Below are 20,907 nucleotides of genomic sequence, written 5' to 3'. Positions count from 1 at the left end.
AGTCATTTCCATCAACTTGACGTTAGAAGCGTACACATATCTCAGAAACAAGCCCTTCATATGTTGTATGTATTGACAAATATGAAGGACATCAAATGACTACTCATTGTCATTCATAATTTTAAACAGACATTTTACCGACTTGGTAAAAAACACAGAAATTTTAGTGACTTGGTAAAAAACTTTCGTTGACAAGAAACTGATACAAGGAAGAAGAAAATGGCACTACACCCTAAACTAGAAAACTCATAATCGTCAATGAAAACGGGTCTTAGCTAAAGAGATTCGGCAACCCATCAACTCATCAACGAAACACAACTCTAGTCTTTAGCCAACTAACATGAGCGACTTTATTACAAACTTCTAAGGGGTCTACCCCGAACTACATCCTAAACTACAAAACTCATAGTCGTCGATTCATAAACTACAAAACTCACAATCGTTAATGAAAACGGGTTTTAGCCAAAGGGATTGGAGAACCATCAACTCATCGACAAAACACAACTCTAACCAACTTAGCTATAACATGAGCGACCTTATTACAACTTCTAACAGACCTCCCCCGGACTACCCCTAAACCACAAAAGTGACAAAACTCATGAAGATCATCGATGAAAACGGATTTCACCGAAGAGGTTCGGCAGCCATCAAATCACCGACAAAACACTTGTCTAGCTAATGACATGAGCGGCTTCATTACAATTTCAAGAGATGTACCCTAAGAAATGGAGAAATTTTGAAAAATGACCAAGTTTTGGTCACCAATTTGATTTATAGCCTTGTTTTGTAAAAGAGTTGAAATATAACCAAATGTTAGTATAAAATGTCTATATTAACCTTCATAAAAGATAAATAATGTAATGGAAGTTGATTATTCTTTCTCCCCCTCTCCATATTCATCTGATGCATGCATGTATAGCTTCAAACATGGGGCACACGACTATCTTGAGAAAGACAAAAGGTGCAGAAGACATTCTTGTAAGAAACCAAGTGCAGGTGCCCATGCAGGGGACAACAGCCAAACTGCTATTCTTCAAAGTGATGAGCTCCCTCGCCCTCAAGATTAGGATGTTTAGAAGGCTTTTGTCATTTGGTTTTAGTTTATTCTTTATGTATTTTTTTTCTTGTTCTTCATTTGTTGTTCTTTGTGGCTTTTGTCTTTCTTTGATGAATTTTCCAGATCAAAAAATAGATGATGTAAAGTTTGGTGAAGAAGTAAAATGCAGCATATAGAAAAAAATTATAGTACTAAAACATTCTTGCTAAGAATTAAAATGTTGTAATTTAAAACACTACATTAATAGAAAGATCGCATTCCATCAAACAAGTGGAATTGGATTTTGGCAAGTTGCACGGTTATGACCTCCTTCACCGCATCTTGTACACCTTTTTCTAATTGCATCTTCTCCTACAGATGGAATTCGTACGGTCTTACGTCTTCTAGGTACTACTTGTCGTATAGGTGGTAAGACAATTTTGTTCTGCACATCTTCAGGCACATCCCACTCACTTTTATTCCCAATTGGCCAAATAGGCTATGCATACGCTGACATAAGTGCATTGGTTGTGTAAAATTGGGAGCACATGTTATACACTGATATTCCTTTAGTTCTACAGGCAGCAGTTGCATGTGCACAAGGAAGTTGATCAAGATCAAACTCTTGGCATGTACAAGTCATGTTATTTAAGTCCACTGTAAATGTTTGACTTTGATCGTATATTTGAAATGCATAGAGATCAATTGGAGACACCTGATATATAATGAAACCAAAGTTAAGCATGTTTCCTAATCGAAAATCAAATAATATAGTATAAAAACTACAAATATTATGACACTAATTTTCAGAATACGTACCCGCATATGCGAACCACTGTTATTGTTTTTGTGGACTTTGTCTTCTGCCCATTTAGTTAAGTACGTATTAAGGGAGCTTGCTGCATCACGCCGTTCAACAAACCATTGTTGAAGCACCTCTCTTAAGTGATCCACTAAAGTGGTAATTGGTAGTTTTCTAGCATCTTTAAGCTTCGAGTTCATAGATTCGGCTATGTTGGATGTCATCATGTTGTATCTGTACCCCATAAAATGAGCTCGTGCCCACTAATGACACCCAATGTCTTCAAGATATCTACAAACTTCTCCATTTTTTATTTTGCGAAGGTCATCCATCAATGTCTTGAACTCAGATACTTGGTACTTCTTTGCTGCTGTGTAATATAACTTAAGGATCTTCATTTTTTTGCCAAACTTTGATTGCAGGTTGTTAGCTATATGAAAGATGCAGGCTCCATGATGTGCTTCAGGAAAAACATTATCCACAGCTTTGGCTATGCTTCCATGTCGATTAGATATAAAAACCAAGTTGTCTACAACTCCAATGGCCCCCCTCAATTTTGTCAAAAACCATGACCATGGCATCATTTTCTGAGTCTACCACCCCAAATGCCAAATGATATATTTGATTCTCTCCATCTTGACATGCAGCCACAAACATGGTTCCAAAGTACTTTCCTTTCAAAAATGTACCATCTCTGGCAATCACAGGCCTCATACAATCATGAAATCCTCTAATTGAGGCTCCAATTGCCATGAAAAAGTATAGAAAGTGATTTTGTTCATCAGTTTCTATGTGTGTTATTGTACCTTGATTTTTGCGCTCTAACATAGCACAATATGTTGGAAGTATAGCAAATGATTCCTCTGGTGATCCCCTTGCAATTTCTAATGTTGCCTCTCTTGCCCTCCAAGCTTTATTATAGCCCATATTAACTCCAAGTTGGACACGCGCATCATCAATCATATCTCTAGGTTTGTACATACGCGAGGTTCCTCCCTCAAACTTTGACTTGACAAATTGACCAATTAGGGAGCTGCTTGCTTGTCGATGGTCACGATGAATAATATCCAGCGAACAAGAATGTTCATTATGAAACTTTCTCACTTCAAAATATGCCAAGTCTTGTAGCTTTATTGCACGGAGTCGCCACTTACAGTTAGGATCCACACACCTAACTTCAAACCGATCACTAGTAGATCTGTTCACTTTGAACTCGTAATTCTTTCTTATTACAAGCATACCCAAATGTAGTTTCAAGGCTTTCTTACTCGGGTATAACTGACCTACCAGAATATCTTCATTGGTGTGCACAAATGCAACATTCTCATAGTCTTTTGTATGCCTTTTCTTGGTACGATAAGAAGATGATGGAGCAAAGTTAGCATTTGTAGGTTGCTCAGTTTCTATTTCTACTCTTGGGTCATTCGGGGAACTCAATGCAATTGGACTTTGAGTCATTATCTGAAGAAAAAAAAAAAGAACCGATTCATTATCTGGAAAAAAAAAAAAAAAAAAAAAAGAAAGAAAGAAAAAATGTATGATAGTACTGCAAAAAAAAAAAATGAGATGCAAGAACCGATTCATTATCTGAAGAAAAAAAAAAAAAAAAAAAAGAAGAAGAAAGAAAGTGACCATGATAGTACTGCAGAACGAGATGTAAGCATGCAACAATGTAAATAGAGGATTACAGAAACTTAGAAGATAAAACTCAGAAGATCTTGTAGGTATTCAAAGAGAATATAATCCATTTCTTTAAAAGAAAAACAAAGAGATCATTGATGTACATACCTTGAACACACAGCTTTGATTGTGTTTCAAATCAGTAAGATAGTGTTTAGGTTATGATTATACGAGAAATTGGTTGTCGTTATAGAATAGAAGCAGGAATGATAGAAAAGATAAGGAAGAGGTTGTTAAGACCAACCCCAGACCATAAGCACAATTATCCACAGCAGACAATTAATAGAGCAACCATCAGTTTGGCCGTTGTGCCGGCACGAGCAGTTTGCACTTGGTTTCCACAAGAATGTCTTCTGCACGCTTTGTCTTTCTCAAGATAGTGGTGTGCCACATGTTTGAAATTATACATGAATGCATCAGATGAATATGGAGAGGGAAGAGAAAAATAATCAGCTTCCATTACTTTGTTTATCTTTCATGAAGGGTAATAAAGACATTTTATACTATCATTTGGTTATATTTCAACTCTTTTACAAAATAAGGCTATAAATCAAATTGGTGACCAAAACTTGGTCATTTTTCAAAATTTCTCTAAGAAATGCAATCATCTGCCATGTGACGACAAGGTGACTAACCCTGGTCCATCCCATCTACTAGGAAATCACGAAAGATTTGAATCACCGACTATACTGAAGTCACTGTTCCAATCCTCAAAATTCTTTATTCATTCGCTGCCACATGATTGTAATCAAGCGGTGTCACTCTCCCTGGTGACCAAAGCCATCTTTAATTTGAACCGTCAGATCATGATCCGGTCCGGTTCTCCATCCCCGCAATCACTGTCACTGTTGGTCTCAAAGCACATGCATATGGAAAAAGTTTGTAGACTCTATCCTTAAAACCAGTCCTCTTGTTCTGGCTTTATTATACGAGTGAGTAAGTAGCCAACCCTACACTGAGTGAGTGAGAAATCTTTCAAACCTGAGATGGTGGGAATGGAGATTTGGAAACAACTACGGCTACTGTCTTCTGGGTTGTTCTTGGCTTTGTGCGTTCTGGGTGTGAGCGGTGGTGCGTTACCATCTTGTTCTTTTCCGGCAATCTACAACTTCGGCGACTCGAACTCCGACACCGGCGGGATCTCAGCCGCATTTGAACCGATTCGGGCACCCTACGGCGAGGGGTTCTTTCGTAAACCAGCTGGAAGGGACTCCGATGGTCGGCTCATCATAGACTTCATAGGTAACTAGTTAGTTTGGTGATGCAAAAACCCACCAAGTGCTTCAATTTCTGCTATGAATGATTGTATTGAATATGGTTTTTTTATGTGTAATGTAGCTGAGCACCTAAAGTTGCGATACTTGAGTGCATACTTGAACTCGCTGGGAACAAATTACGGGCATGGTGCAAATTTTGCCACCGGAGGATCAACCATTAGAAGGCCGAATGAGACCATTTTCGAGTATGGCATAAGCCCCTTCTCGCTTGATATGCAGACGGCTCAGTTCCTGCAGTTCAAAGCTCGAACAGCTGATCTATTTCGACAAGGTTCAAATCTTTACTCTAATGTCTGAGACATTTAACAGAGTATTGCAATACTAATTGTTTGTGAATTGTGATGTCTAGCCAAGAATCCCTCTGATAGAAGCAAACTTCCAAATCCTCAAGACTTTGCAAAGGCACTCTATACGTTTGATATTGGGCAAAATGATCTCTCTGTTGGTTTTCGAAAGCTAAGCTTTGATCAGCTTCGTGCAGAAATTCCAGACATTGTAAACCAGCTGGCCACAGCAGTCCGAGTGAGTATCACATTAGCTCTTATCTATGTCAATGCTAATTGCTTTAGATGAAGATTAAGTTTGTGTGCCATTTGTGCATGTAAGTAAGGCATGTTTCTAAATTTCTGATGGGTAGTGATTGATTGACAAACTTCAGCGTATATATGAACAAGGGGGGAGGGCATTTTGGATACACAACACAGGTCCGATTGGTTGTTTGCCAGTGAATCTGTTCTACAATCTTAATCCCGCACCAGGTTATGTAGACGAACATGGCTGTGTCAAGGGCCAAAATGACATGGCCATAGAATTCAACAGGCAGCTCAAGGACAGAGTCATCAAACTAAGAGCTGAGCTCCCACAAGCTGCAATTACATATGTAGATGCCTATGCTGCTAAGTATGGACTCATCAGCAATGCAAAGAATGAAGGTACTCGAAACTCAATTAATACTCACTACCATTAGCAAATTGGGAATTGGGCTTGACATTATTACTTGCTTGCAATACAATGATTACTACTACAGGGTTTGTGGATCCAATGAAGGTTTGCTGTGGGTATCATGTGCGATATGACCATGTGTGGTGTGGAAACAAAGCAACTGTAAATGGAAGTCTAGTATATGGTGCTTCATGTGGAAATCCTTCATCTTCTATAAGCTGGGATGGAGTTCACTACACTCAGGCTGCCAATCAGTGGGTTGCTAATCATATACTCAATGGCGCCTTGTCCAACCCATCAATTCCCATTACTCAAGCTTGTCATAGGAGCTAGGGTATATGCATTCAATGATTCAGTTGAGTTATGAAAGGGAAGAAGGAAATGTTTTTTGGGGGAACAATAGGAAATCGTACTAAATAGTAATAAGACGTATTAGAACAATCGTAGAGAAAGTCAGATTCTGAGATGTATTAGAACAATCATGGAGAAAGACAGATTCTGACAAGGGCGTTCATGAGAATCTTCATTTTGAATGGAAACAGAATAAATGAACTACTTTTCTCTGTTTTTATTTCCCATTAACATCAATAGGAGCCTCGGCTCATGTTACATTGATAGAGGCAGACTCAAGCTTAGGCAGTTTACATTGTTGGCACAGTGTTTTTTCATAGATTGCAAAAGATATGAAAATTTATTTTGGTGCCAAATGCAGCAATGTAAACCTATAGACTGCCTATGTCCGATTCACTTGGTTCAAATGAAATAAATCCTTCTATGCCAGGTCAGATTCTAATAGAGATTCATCCCGGACCTTTAAACTTGATTCGACTGACACAACCAAATACCAATATAGTAATACAATGGTGGTGCAATCAAGGGCCAAGGGAACGAGAAAATATAACACTAGTACATAAATTTGGAATGCAAACAAGGAGAGGTCAGGGAGACTTGACTTTACTCTTGATCAGTCACATTCACATCCATCTCAGTTCCTTCCCCAGTCCCACTAGGAGACAAGATTCAAATGAGACCCTAAACTCCACGAGAGCAAAGATTACTTCCAACCAAAACCCTTAAACCAGAAAGCACTGACAAGTTGCCCAAAGCACAAACGATAATTTGGACAATTTCAAAGAAATGAGACCAAAAGGCATTTTATTGATTTAGGGGGCCGAGCATTTAAGTACATAATGCAGAATGACTACATTCTAAAAGTTGGATTTATAACTACACAACCAAGAAGATGATGACAAAAATGCAGAAAAAAGGAAATCAAACTATCAACAAAGCTATAACACAAAGTTCTTAACTTGTCTATGGTGATAAAGACTCGCTGACTAAATAGCTAAATGTGATGTATCATTGAATCCAAACTCACTGAATAATAGACTGAATGACACCAGCCCCAACAGTCTTGCCACCTTCCCTAATCGCAAATCTCATCCCTTGCTCACAAGCCACCGGCATTATAAGCTCCACCACCATCTTCACTCTGTCTCCGGGCATAACCATCTTCGACACCTCATCATTGTCATTCAAAATCTGCGTCACCTTACCGGTCACATCAGTAGTCCTCATGTAAAACTGAGGCCTATACCCTGCAAAGAACGGCGAATGCCTCCCACCCTCTTCCTTCTTCAACACATACACAATCGCCTCAAACTTGGTGTGAGGTGTGATGCTACCCGGCTTAGAAACCACCATCCCTCTCTGAATATCCATCTTCTGAATACCCCTCAGCAAAAGCCCTACATTGTCACCAGCAAGTGCCTCATCAAGTGTTTTCTGAAACATTTCAACTCCGGTGACAGTTGTATTCCTAGTCTCTCTCAATCCCACTACATCCACATGGTCCCCAACCTTCACTTTACCTCTCTCCACCCGCCCCGTGGCCACCGTGCCACGTCCTGTGATCGAAAACACATCCTCAACGGCCAACAGAAACGGCAGATCAGTCTGCCTCTGCGGAATTGGAATATAGTCATCCACACAATCCATCAAGTCATAAATTTTATCCACCCATTCATTCTCCCCTCTCTTTATTTTCGGGTTCGCCATTAAGGCCTCCAATGCCAGCAATGCCGAACCCGAAACCACCGGAACATCGTCGCCGGGGAATTCATACGACGATAACAAGTCCCTGACCTCCAATTCCACCAGCTCAAGCAGCTCGGCGTCGTCCACCTGGTCCTGTTTGTTCAAGAACACCACCACATTGGGGACGCCGACCTGCTTGGCCAGCAGGACGTGCTCCTTCGTCTGCGGCATCGGGCCGTCGGCGCCGGAGACGACGAGGATGGCGCCGTCCATCTGCGCGGCGCCGGTGATCATGTTCTTGACATAGTCGGCGTGGCCGGGGCAGTCGACGTGCGCGTAGTGGCGCGTGGCGGTCTCGTACTCGACGGTGGCGGTGTTGATGGTGATGCCGCGCGCGCGCTCCTCCGGCGCGGCGTCGATCTCGTCGTACTTCTTGGGGGCGCTGTTCCCCATGGAGGCCAGGGCCATGGTGAGGGCGGCGGTGAGGGTGGTCTTGCCGTGGTCGACGTGGCCGATGGTGCCGATGTTGACGTGGGGCTTCTTCCGCTCGAACTTGCCACGCGCCATCCGGACGGTGAAGGATCGGCGCCTCCGGAGCGAGGGGGAGACGACGACGACATCGAAGGCGGCGGCGGAGGAGGAGGAGGAGGAGGAGAAGAGGGGCTTTGATGCTAGGGCTTTGGGTGTAGAGAGAGAAAGGTGGGTGGGATGAGAAAGTGAGGGTGTGGTGGGTGAGGGAGTGAAGAGGAGTTTTGAAGAGGGTGGGGCTCCGATAGCAGAAGCCATATGGATCGATCAACTTGGACTCTCCGACTGTGCGCGCGCCGTGAATAAGAGAGAGCGCGACGGCGGAGGGAACGAAAAGAAAAAATGAGGGAATTTGAAGCTGGGAAGAGTTCTTTTGGGCCTTCTTTCAATTGGTCGAAGCCCAAGCTCAAGTTAATGAAAACTAATAAGCCCAATCCATGTAATATATATATATATATATATATTTTTTTTTCTGATCAAATGAAGTGAGAAAACTTGCCCTGATGGTCAAAATCCGATTCAAATCCAATAGATCCGTACCAAAAAACATTTTTCTACAAAAGTACAAGCATGATCAACTTCTCATTCTACTGTACTCCTCTTAGACCACAAAATTGTTAGACATTCAAACTTTTTGTTGGCATAATTACTTACGGATATATTCAGCAAAATACGCTATTGTTTTTTTTTAATAGGTTTTCTATTAATCGGTTCCTTAATTAATATTTAAGAATATTGGCACCTAGTCAATAACTTTTTATGTACTCATGCTAAAGAATATTGGTGTGAAAAATTATTTTCTTAACTACCCTACTGCGAGAAACCGACGATCAAAATATTTTTCTAGGGAAAGTATTATGGCGAGGAAATTTTGATTTTCAGTGACAAACTTGTTTCTTGCAGATTAACTTTTCTGTTGTAGCTAGCTAGTCTGACGGCAGCACCTAAAAATTTATATGCAAAATTATACATGTATAATTCGGCAAGTAGAAAAAAAAAAGGGTTCAAAATGCACGTACCAAAATTTCAAAAAAAATTAGGACACAATACCTCATCGGCACGACAATTGAAACAATATGTAATATTACAAGACTTGTAAAGAAGTGGAGGAGTTCTGGCTCCATGGACCACTTCATTTGAAGGTACGTAACGCAATTTTCTGCATGGGTTCTGTGGTGTGAATCAACAATCTAATTTGGAGAAGGACGATTTTCAGTTCTTATTTCAATGCCTGCTAGATGGGCTCCAAAGCTTCTAGAAGATTATCAATTGGTGACTGTACGTTAGGTCTTAGACAATTTAAACTATTTTAAAGGATATCTTTGTGAAGATTCGATACGAGGATTGAATATTTATGACTAATATTACAAGCAACGGGAATGTTTAAATCACAAAATACGATATCTGTGGATAATTGGTAGAGCAAAGAATATTCTGTGGACCAAGGTAGAGTGCAATACTAGTTCCTGAATTGAGGTTTGGCAAAAAAATTGACTATGAATATTCATGTTCATTATATGGTGATGGTTCAGCACGCAATTAATGTATTGAATAGTTTGGCTGTCCTTGGTTTTATTGAACCTTTGGGATAATTATGTTTCGAACAATTTAATTGTAACAATGATCGACGATGGTTAACTAAACCCAATTTAACAAAACTGTAATTGTTGCGGTACGGAACACTAAAACCAATTATGGGACAAGATATAGTTGTTGGCCAATCGTACTCTTGCTGACTACAACATTCATGAGTACGTGGCGGACTTTGTAGATCGAGTCTACACAAATATTATTTTGTTGGCTCAATCTCAGTAATGCACTAATATTAAATTTTAATTTATAGAAAATTATTCACAAGTGTCATTTTGAAACTTTAATTAACTATAAGGCCACCTAATTTTTTTTGTACACATAAGGCCACTTACATCTTCAAATTAATTAATCTTAGACGATTTTGCCCTTTCACCTGACAAAACCAATTGCATTGGCTGTTGGCTACATTACAGATCTCTCTCTATGACTCTCCCTCAAAAATCGAAACGGACGCCATTACAGACCTCACGAGCTCGCTGGCGACGTTGAAGACGAAGGCGTGGCTAGTCGTCGTCATGGTGGTGATCATCTCTTTGCAAATCTCGTTGAACAATTTGAGAACTGGCGAATCTCATTGAGCTTGGCATCTACAGCGGTTTCGCGGCGTTGGCGCCTAATATCCAAAGAAACCTTTACCTCTCTCTGTTAAACAGGTACGGTGATATGGATTTGTGTTCGATTTTGATTAGTGGTTTTTGATAATGCAGATGAAATTAGGTATTTGTATTGGTTTTGATTAGGATTTGTGGTAAGTCAGGTAGAGCTAATTCCTTCAAGGCCATTCAGGTATTACTAATCAGTTGTCTTTTTCTTTTGATTATTTGAGTTTTGAGAGTGAAGAATCAGTAATAGAGGTGGAGGTATTTGCTATTGATAGATGGTGGCTGGAAATTGAAAGAGATATTTGCTACTGGGATTGTGCTTATAGGTTATTTGGCATTGATGATTGTTAATCATGGTTGATGTAAATTTCAGTTTGCTATGTTTACGAGTACTTATATTTTACATAAACTTTTCTTCAATGTTGTTTAATATTGGCAATACGCTTTTTTTTGTAGGAAAATTTTGGTTTCAGATCTATAAGAGATAGTCATGAGGATCTAATGGATTCCTTGTACCTACAAGTCAAAATTGTGAGCCAGACTCTTATTTTTGTCACTCAATCACGAAGTTGGTCCTTTTTAGAATGCCTTGGACTACTATTACTCAGTGCTATTGCCATCGCCCAGCTGGTAAGAACAATGACATTACTGAATAGACTGGATGCTTCGTGCTGCAATAGTATGGTACAAGTTTCATTATTCACTTACCGATGCTGCTCATTTGAAGAGAAAGTTTGATGAATACATGCTTAATTTGTGCTAATGGAAACTAAATTGTGTTTTCATTTTGTTTTGGGTCTCTGTCTGAAACAAATTTCAATGCTATACAATTTTCAATTGAAGCTTATTATGGATTGTAGACAACTGATATAGTTTAGAGAAAACTACTCATGTATTTAGAAAAGTTTACACACTTCAATAAAGCTACTACGGCTGTTAAGCATTATTTGTGAGCTAATCATTTTTTTCTCTATAATTCAAGGTGTGTTTTTTTATTGCAGTCAGTAACTATGCTTTGTATAACTGCCATGGTAGCTTATAATAACTACCTTAGTAGCTTTTGAAGGTGTTGTCATTATCTTTTGTATTTTGACATATAAGTTCGTGTTTTCTATTTTCTAGTTGATAGAGTGGCAAGTTGGTGGTGTAGCGGCACGCTGCTGTTTCCAACTAAATACTATAAGGATCTGTTAAGTTCAACTCCTATTGTGAAGCCTCCATTGATCATGAGGCCATTTGGCAGGCCAGAAGTATTTGAATGAAGTTTGCTGGTGGAGATGGAAAGACCAGTCCTATCAAGTATGATCATTGTGGTGAGGTGAGGCGTCACAACAAGAAAACATGTACAACACCGATCTGAAAACTAACAATAGCAGTTCAACAGTTAGAGTATCTTTTTACAGAAGTTGAAGTATCTTTTTACGACACTGAGTGTAGCTTTTCAAATCATCTAGAATAGCTTTTATAGTATCGACAATAGGTTTTTCTTTTATAGCTTTTACAGTAGTCTTCTACATTTTTGGTAGTAGCTTTATACACCATCAGTAGTACTTTTTCACAACATTAGCAATAGGTTTTAAGATTGATTTAAACTTTTTGATAATTCCGACAATATATTCTATGTTGTTTCCATATTTAGAACCTAGCTAGTTGCATACATTATGAGAATTCTATTGGATTGTAGCTTTTCTTGATCATATGGGTTGTATTCATCACATTTTTCAGAGTTGTTGAATAATCTAGTTCTTTTACTAATTGATTTATGAGAGATATCATTATCTTAGGGTGCTCTCATCGATCTTTATAATTATGGTTATGGTTATTCAAACAGCAATATAAAGCTACCACTATGCAAAAGTTACCATATCACTCTCAATACTTCAAGTCAATACAATAGCTGAAATACAACTCAATTTCCATCTTATAGCTGAAATCAAAACAATATATATTCTGTTATGTCAATTCAAAATAGATTCAATAACTAACAATACGAAATTTGTGTAAAACAATAAAAGCTACTGCTAACAGTTAAGAAAGCTGCTAGCAACACCACATAAGGCTATTACTACCATTACAAGAAGCCACAGTCATTGTTTTAAAAGGAAAGAACATATTATCCATCAACTAATTCCTCTTGGTTCTTCTTGTTCTCTTTTTCCCTCTTTCTTCTAATGATATGCCTTCAATCTAGTCGTACATGTACACCTAGTTCTTTATCACCTTCCTTTCGTTCTGTTTTAGCCACTTGACATTTGAACTTCTTTTTGAAACTTTCTATGCAGTAACGTAGCAGTATCATCAATGAATGTCTTTTCAGTACTTCTTTGTAGTATCATAAAATCTGTGCAGGTTTGCTTTGTAGTTTTGAGTTCTATCTCTCAGTGCACTTTCTTCGCACATCTTTGCCAAACTGCAATTAATTAGATAGACATATCATTATCTTTAAAGCTATTGGAAAAGCTACTATCAAAACGTCTTAAAATGTACTACCAACGCATACAAAACCTACTGCTAAAGAAAAAAAAAACTACTACCATGGAATTTGAATGCTACTTCCAAAAACTAAGAAAACTACTGCCAAGGAAACAAAACTTATTGCCCAACTACAGATCTCTGTTCATTTTCTTCAAAATCTTTGCTTACTACAAGTAATTAGAGAAAAGAGTGAGAAAAGATTAAAAAGCTATTGTTAAGGAATATGAAAGCCACTTCGAAGGACTACAAAAGCTACTTTGAAAGACTACACGCTACGTGCCAAGATACAAAACCTACCACCAAAGAAACAAAACCCAGTACCTGTATTTCAAAGCTACATCTAATGAATAGCAAAGCTACTATCAAATAACAAAAAGTTACTGTAATAGATATGTAATGCTACTATCAAAGAACCGCTACTGTCAAAGAACCATAAAGCTATTGAGATAGAACCAGAAAGCCCTTGCTAAACATGCAAGCTGGAAAGCCAAATTGCTATTAAAGATAAGCTACTGTCAAGCATCATGAAACATACTACCAAATACTGTAAAAGTTACTACATGCATCAAAAAATCTAAATCTACTTCCAGACATTCTAAAAGATACTTTAAAGCAATTTGCAGGAATCAAGAATGTATTTCCACACAAGTACTACAAAATTTTGGCAGGTTTTTAATCGAAGACTAGAAAAGCTACTGTCTAGCAAAACAATCATTACTGCTAAAAACTATGAAACCTACTAGCAACCAACACAAAATCTGCTATCATGAATTATGAATGTTACTACCAAGAAACACAAAAGTTACTGCTAATCTGTTTAAAAGCTATAGCGAATGAATACGAAAACTACTATTACAAAATTTTGGCAGGTTTTTAACAGAAGACTAGAAAAGCTACTATCTGGCAAAACAATCGCTACTGCTAAAGACTATGAAACCTACTAGCAACCAACACAAAATCTGCTATCATGAATTATGATTAATGTTACTACCAAGAAACACAAAAGTTACTGCTAATCTGTTTAAAAGCTACAACGAATGAATACGAAAACTACTACCAAGTGCCAACCAGAGAAACAGATACTGTCAACCAGAGAGAAAGCAACTGCCAACCAACCAAAAACCTACTCTCAACCAAAGAGAAAGCTACTACCAACCAATACAGAATCTAATCCCAATCATCAAAACTACTATACAACAACAGTAATACAATCCAAGCAACTACATTATTTAACAAAACAATTCTTCTCGAAAACGAAAGAGAAAGATATTCCAAATCAAATCGCAAGAGAAAGCCACTCCAAAATCAAAACCGAACACTCTCTGGTAATCAAAATTGGAGTGGTCAAGAAGTGGCTTACAGCTCAGTGAGGACTTGGTAATCGCCTTAGGTGGAGCAAGTGACGGGGGACCACGGCGAAAGGTTGTTGTTGCTGCGAAGATAGAGAGCGTCAGCGATGAAGAGAGTGCCGGCGACGAGAGAGGAATGCGGCAGTGACGAGGTCGAGGTCGAGATCAAGAGAGAGAGAGAGAGAGAGAGAGAGAGAGAGAGAGATGCGGTTTCTGATTCAAAATGACCTAGAACGTGAAATTGGGTCTGTTTAGAGACCAGTGGCATAACTGTAATTTCTTTTACTTTTAATGTTTAAAATTTAACCCTATTTTGTATCTGATGGTCTTATGAAGGAAGAAAATATTTGGTGGCCTTTAGGATAAAATAACTGTTCAAAATGCACTTATATGTAATTATTATTCAATACCTTATTTGTCACAATCCATAGTTTATTTAGGTTATTAATGTATTAAATCTTGGTTATCTATGATGTGTACGGCATCTTCAATGTCAAAATCGATAGTTGTCTATGCGTCTACTTTTGCAATATTCGTTTTGGGGACAGAAGGTTTCGTAATCCACCATTGGTTTAGTAGATCTCGAATAAGAAGGACGTTAGTCAAATCTAAATTAGCTACGTTTCTCATTCGAGGCTCACTTCTAATCATCTTGTTCCTGTTCAAAATTAATAGAATCCATCAAGCTGCTTTGTCAAATCCGAACAAGATGAAAATAATACTAGTGGAACAAAGTAGAAAGAACAAGAAAAAGAATAAGAATCCGAGAGAAAACAAAGAGAGAAAGATGAAGACTCATGGATATGTATTCCTTCTTCATAAGACTAGGTTTTTCCCTGAAAATTCTTGATTTTTTAAAGTTTATTAGAGGGTAAAATCAGAAATAACTTTTTAGAAAAATTTAGGCAGATATGAATAGAAGCACTTTACTCAAATCTAAATTATAATAATATATTATAACAATAAAATTGTTAAACGTCAACACTTTTTTGTCTAAACTATATATAATAATTATTTTTATATTTGAAAAAAAAACATTATACATAGATTTAATTCTTTGTTTAAAAGACAGATCGGGAAATTAACGATTCAAATCAATATAGATCCGTATTTGATCTAGATCGTTAACGGACTAACGGATTGAATTATCAAATGATTGAAATTGAACTATCCATTAACAACGTATCTAGATCGAATCTGAATCAAAATCCTATCCATGAACAAGTATACACTTGTATCCATGGATTAGAGTGAAAGTGAAAGTAAAAATGCGCGAGCGAGCGTAATTACAATTGCAAAAAACATTGGATTCCTCTCACACTTGGCCACTTGCATCAATTGGATCCACTTTAGAATTTAGATATTATTCTCTCGTATATTATGAAACAAAACGTTTTCGTGCTCTCACGGTTGATAGTCAACTGTTTCAATAAAGAAAAAACAATGTATTCTCCATAAACTGCATGTTATCAAAATATCGATAATTAAAGTTAAACTGCATAGAAATCAAAAGCTTTTTGAATCTCTAACCATCTTAACAGTGTATCGATGCTCTCATCTGTGTATAATATCATCAATACAAGTCGTATATATCAAAGCTAGGTAGTAGAATTTTTTGTAATGGTATTCTCTAACAAAATCCACACATTAAAATGAAATCATAGATAATTGAACAGAAAAGGAGGCGAACAACTTGGTTCTTAGTTCTCACTTGGCAACGAGTTTACTCGTCAAAATTGGTAGATGCCTTGTAACCAAAAAATAAAGGTGTGTCTATTTCCACCCTACTAAATATTTTGTTCACCTTATAACAATTTAAAAAAAAAATCCCAAAATTGTCTTTAACAACAATTATTAACATAATCAATTTTGTTTTAATTAAAACTTTACCCAACAAACTTCCTAATTATGAATTATCATAACAACTTTCCATATCAAAAAAAAAAATATCATATTTGCTTCTTCATCTCTAGCTGACCAAATAAATAATTAGACGAAATTTTAAAGTTATAGCAACAAGTGAAAAGCAGTGTTGATTAATATTATTTTGTTTTACTTCATATGACTCGTGTTTGATTCTATGTCATAGTAGTTGATGAAGGGAGAAAATAGTGAAGAGGAAAAAAAAAAAGTAAAAAGAAACTAGATGGCATGGGGTTGATGGTGGGCTAATTTTTTTTTTTGTCCGTTTTCATATTTTCAATGGTAATATCTTTTTTCCTATTTAAAATTATTTGAGGGTGAAATTGAAAATTTCATGATAAAAATTTTATTGTAGAGTAAACAAAGTATTTGGTAGGGTGGAAATAGTCTCACCCAAAATAAATATGAGTGAGTGCTTTACAAATTATGGCTATGTAAGTTTAGATTTTGTTCACAATTAAAGTCGGTCATTGGGTAAGGGTTTTCATTCTCTGCCCGATTTGTGGTCAGCCTTGATGTTTCTAGGCCATTGGAAAAGTTGGAACTCCTTTTTTTCCCGTATTGATGAAGATAAATTTATGATGTTGTTTAGTTATAAGTAGATATTTTATGATTTAAAATTATAATGTTTCCTTACCTTTACCTTCAAATTCAATTAATGATATCTCACTATTGTGATAAAAAAAAAAAAGAGCTTTTCAACCCTCTGAGAGCATCTCCCATGGTAGGCTAAAAGCCAAATGGTTTTAGCCTACCAAAACAGAATATTCCCTCTAATATGCTTTTTTGGCTTACCAACAAAAAGCAGTGCTACCACCGTATGCCAAATTCCGTAAGCCAAAAATCAAATATCATCACATCCAACAGCTATAATTTGAAAATGACTATAATTCCAAGCTCATAATATATTTTCGAGTATGTTTTTGACGAGGCTATCAATAAAACTAGTAGTTTTAGTTAAATGAAAATAAATATATCATAAAATTAATGAATACACATTTATTTAAAAAATTCTAAACATATCAAATATTGGGCTCATATTGAAAATCTCAACAAGATATTTACAATGATGTAATTTTAATATTTAGTAACATTATAAATAATCCATGTATATAGGAAGAATGATTTTTCTTAAATGTAAAATTCATGTTCTTAAATAAACAAAAAAACAAAGTCAGTAGGGCCCACCATTTGGCTTACCAAATTTGAGCCCAAATTTGGCCTAGCAAATTTGAGAAGGCCAATTTTTTTCTTGATCCATGGAAAATAGCTTACCGTGGGAGGATGTTTTAGGCTATAAATGGGATTATAGCCTACGGTGGGAGATGCCCTGAGGAGACTATATTCTTAAGTTAACCTAACCTACCGCCCCAATTTACCCTGGAATATAGTGAAAGTGAAAATGAAAAATGTAATTTAATTGATCCTCCTTTTTTATTACTAGATGGAGAAAAAGTAAAACATGAATGAGACGTATGGTTCTTACTAGAAGCGCCATACAAGTGGCAGACTTCTTGATAACCAACTCGTAAAAATGGTGGAACTCAGCTACGTATTGACACATAAAATATAAATACTTGGGCCATTTCTCGAGGTAACGTAAACCATCGACCTTTTTTTTGTTTTTTGACAAGAACGTAAACCATCGACCTAGGCACCTAGCTAACGTTAGGAACAGGTGGCTTATATAAATGGATTCAAATTTACTCACTACTTTTATTTTGTGATAATATCACCACCCTATTAAAACTTATCACGTCATATAGAATTAATTAAATACTTAAAATATAATTTTTTAATAAAATATTATGATAAACTATAATTATATTTTATAACACGTAATAATTTTATATTAAATGATGGTATCACCACTAAAATATTAGTGAGGAGTAAATTTGAATCAAATGTAAATAACGTACTTGGAGCCTTGGACTTAGAACCAATCACCCACTAAGTTTTAGCCGCATGAGCTTGACTCGTCTTTTCGAGTAGCCCTAGCTTGTAGGCGTGGATGAGCTTTACTTGTCATTTCGAGCAGTCATACAGTCATACTCAAACGGCTACATGAATTGATAATTAGCATAGTTATTTTCAATGTTCTATATATATAATATTTTTTCTCAAGTTTAATTTATAATAATTAAATTAGTTCGTCCAAATATAAAATATAGTAATGAAAATTTTGACGTTTTCAATACTGATCAGTGGTCATATTATCAAAATTCATTTATTAAATATTCCATTAATAAATTCAATGTAACAAATCACACTGAAGAAATTTTTCTTATTATTTACATTCAGTTTATTAATAGCTCTGTTCATTTGGTAAATTTTTTCTAATTACACTCTTACTTAAATTCATAATTTTTTTTTCTTTTTTTATCAAAGAATGCTAGACATTAGTTTTATTTTATTTTATTTTTATTGAATACTAGACATTAGTTATAAAGATAAATATTCATTTGATAAAAAATGAAAAGAGAGAGTGATACCTGATCTTTGATCTCAAGATCAAATCATGTTTGAATTACAGTCATTTACTGTGTCTATGAAAGAACACAAAAATTTCATTAATAGGATGATATAATGCCTTCACGTTTTAAGTTTCAGAAAATGCATACCTTAGATTCTGTCAACCCTAGTCACTACTTGAGCTATTATAATGACCAAATACAGTGAAGGCATTGTCATGGACTTATGGTAGGCTTTAATTCATTGCCTATTTGGATTCTAACTTCTTTTACCATTTTTAAAAATAATTTGTGTTTTCCTTAAAATGAAACGGCAAAAGCCGTAGAATCTTATAGTAATTATACGTCTCTCTTCCCAACACCAAAATTGAATAATTTTTGTTCTAAGAGAAAAAAAAAAACACAAAAGTTGAATAATGAAATTTTCTATTATGATAGTTGAATGCGTTTCTCAAGTAAAATAAGAGTTTTATAATATAATGCTTCATAAATGATCGATTATTCTCGAGAACCAGTTAGGTCACTGGTCGTCACTTTAATGAGCTCGAGCTCTTCCCCATGTCTGAAAAGATAGCACGCTATGTCGCCATCCATGTCCTCTCTTGATCTTTTCACTTTGAGCTCCTTCCATTTCTTTGGAAAAAAAAAAGTAGTAACCAGCTAGTTGGAGTTCTCGACGACAAAAAAGGAAAAAAACAGAAGGGAAATCCTTCCAATGAAACAGTATAGTTATAAGTAGGGGTCATCATGGGCCGAGCTAGGGCCGGCCCTACCTTAAATTTTAAGGCTTAGGGTCGGGCCGGGCTTTAAGGCTTAGGGTCGGGCCGGGCCTAGTCAAAGTCAACAAAATTTAGGGCTAGGTAGGGTCGGGTCGGGGCTTAAATATGCTAACGCTTACCCGCCCGAAAAGCCCGATTCGCTATGGCTGGCCTTCCGAATATGGCCAAATAGGGCCGAAAATGGTCTTAATTTGTATAACAAAAAAAAAAAAACAATATATTTTTTTCCTCAAAATGTGGCTCAATGATTATATAGGTAATACAAGACTCATTGTTTTTTGTTGATCATATTTAATACACACACACACATATATAGAAATTAACTTATAACATTTATTAATTTAGTTAAGGTGGTTATATTCATCTAAAAAAAAAAAGTTAAGGTGGTTATATTCAATTAACTATCTCTCTAAATCTATCAATATTAATTGTTGTGTAACAAGAAAAATAATAGTTAAAGAAAACAAAGCGTGTGTAATATAAAATAATATATAAATTTTAGGGTTGGCCCGGGCAGTAGGATAGGGTCGGGCTTCATTTGCATGACCCTTACCCTACCCTATTTGAGAAAGGGTAGGGCCGGCCTGCCCTAATGTAAGGGCCGGGTCGGGCTAGGCAGGTTTAGAGCGGGCTTAGGGTCGAAGGGCTAAATGATGAGACCTAGTTATAAAGTTATACCAACAAGACATAACTGTAGTAATATGATAATATGTGATGATTATACCAACTTAACCTCTTGGCATGTAGAAAATCAATTGCGGGTTTTGATCGATAAGCAGTATATATAGGCCAATGCAACTAAGGTTAGGGTTTTCTTTCAAAAAAAAAAAAAACAAAGGTTAGGGTTTGGTGGCTTGCTCACTTCCACAGTTCCACCATTGGCATTGGGCATTGGTAGTTTGGCACAGAGGATGTCATCAAAAAAAAAAAAAAAAAAGCTTGGCACAGAGGAACATGTGACAATGCAATCTTCCACGATAATGGTGTAATTAGCAGGCCAAGTAATCATGATCCAGTAACGATCAAGATCAACTCCTTCTTCTTCTTCTGCATCACTGGATAAGTGATCAAACCCCTCCGCACACACATGACGGGGTATGTCTAATAACCGCTGCAAAAACCCAATCTATCAAGTCTCTCTTTCCCCAAATTCTCAATTACTGATCTGGTTGCAGAAATAAGCTCAAAAAGTCCCTTGTAACTGTATCCATGATAATAACCAATAAGATTTCGGTCATGTCCCATATGGCCACGTTAATAAATTAAGCAGCTTGACCCGTTCCACAGGAGAGTTCCCAATGTGTATATGTGGATCGCTAGGAAAAGTAAACAATGGATCAAGCAAATTCAAATTTCTCCATCTGTTTGGACTTTGGATACCAACAAGTAAGAAGTAAGGTTAGATTACGAGGA

General features: G+C 36.7%; 3 protein-coding genes across 3 annotated transcripts; 1 reads left to right on the top strand and 2 right to left on the bottom strand.

Annotated features, from left to right (window-relative positions):
• Positions 1 to 2,345: 2,345 nt before the first annotated feature.
• LOC112185307 lies at positions 2,346 to 3,296 on the bottom strand. The gene has a single exon (XM_024323547.1). It carries the CDS (start codon positions 3,294 to 3,296, stop codon positions 2,346 to 2,348), a length of 951 nt encoding a protein of 316 aa, XP_024179315.1.
• Positions 3,297 to 4,434: 1,138 nt separating this feature from the next.
• Positions 4,435 to 6,313, top strand: LOC112187126 (GDSL esterase/lipase At5g14450). Its single transcript, XM_024325785.2, has 5 exons — positions 4,435 to 4,760; positions 4,857 to 5,066; positions 5,145 to 5,317; positions 5,454 to 5,727; positions 5,823 to 6,313. Exons 1-5 carry the CDS (start codon positions 4,505 to 4,507, stop codon positions 6,068 to 6,070), a joined length of 1,161 nt encoding a protein of 386 aa, XP_024181553.1. The 5' UTR covers positions 4,435 to 4,504; the 3' UTR covers positions 6,071 to 6,313.
• Positions 6,314 to 6,864: 551 nt separating this feature from the next.
• LOC112187125 (elongation factor Tu, chloroplastic) lies at positions 6,865 to 8,685 on the bottom strand. Its single transcript, XM_024325784.2, has one exon. It carries the CDS (start codon positions 8,558 to 8,560, stop codon positions 7,112 to 7,114), a length of 1,449 nt encoding a protein of 482 aa, XP_024181552.1. The 5' UTR covers positions 8,561 to 8,685; the 3' UTR covers positions 6,865 to 7,111.
• Between the last annotated feature and the right edge of the window lie 12,222 nt (positions 8,686 to 20,907).

The sequence above is a fragment of the Rosa chinensis genome, chromosome 2, assembly GCF_002994745.2.
Source record: "Rosa chinensis cultivar Old Blush chromosome 2, RchiOBHm-V2, whole genome shotgun sequence".
Lineage (NCBI taxonomy): Eukaryota > Viridiplantae > Streptophyta > Magnoliopsida > Rosales > Rosaceae > Rosa > Rosa chinensis.
The sequence above is the reverse complement of the archived record's forward strand: the minus strand, read 5'-3'. Positions and strand labels throughout refer to the sequence as shown.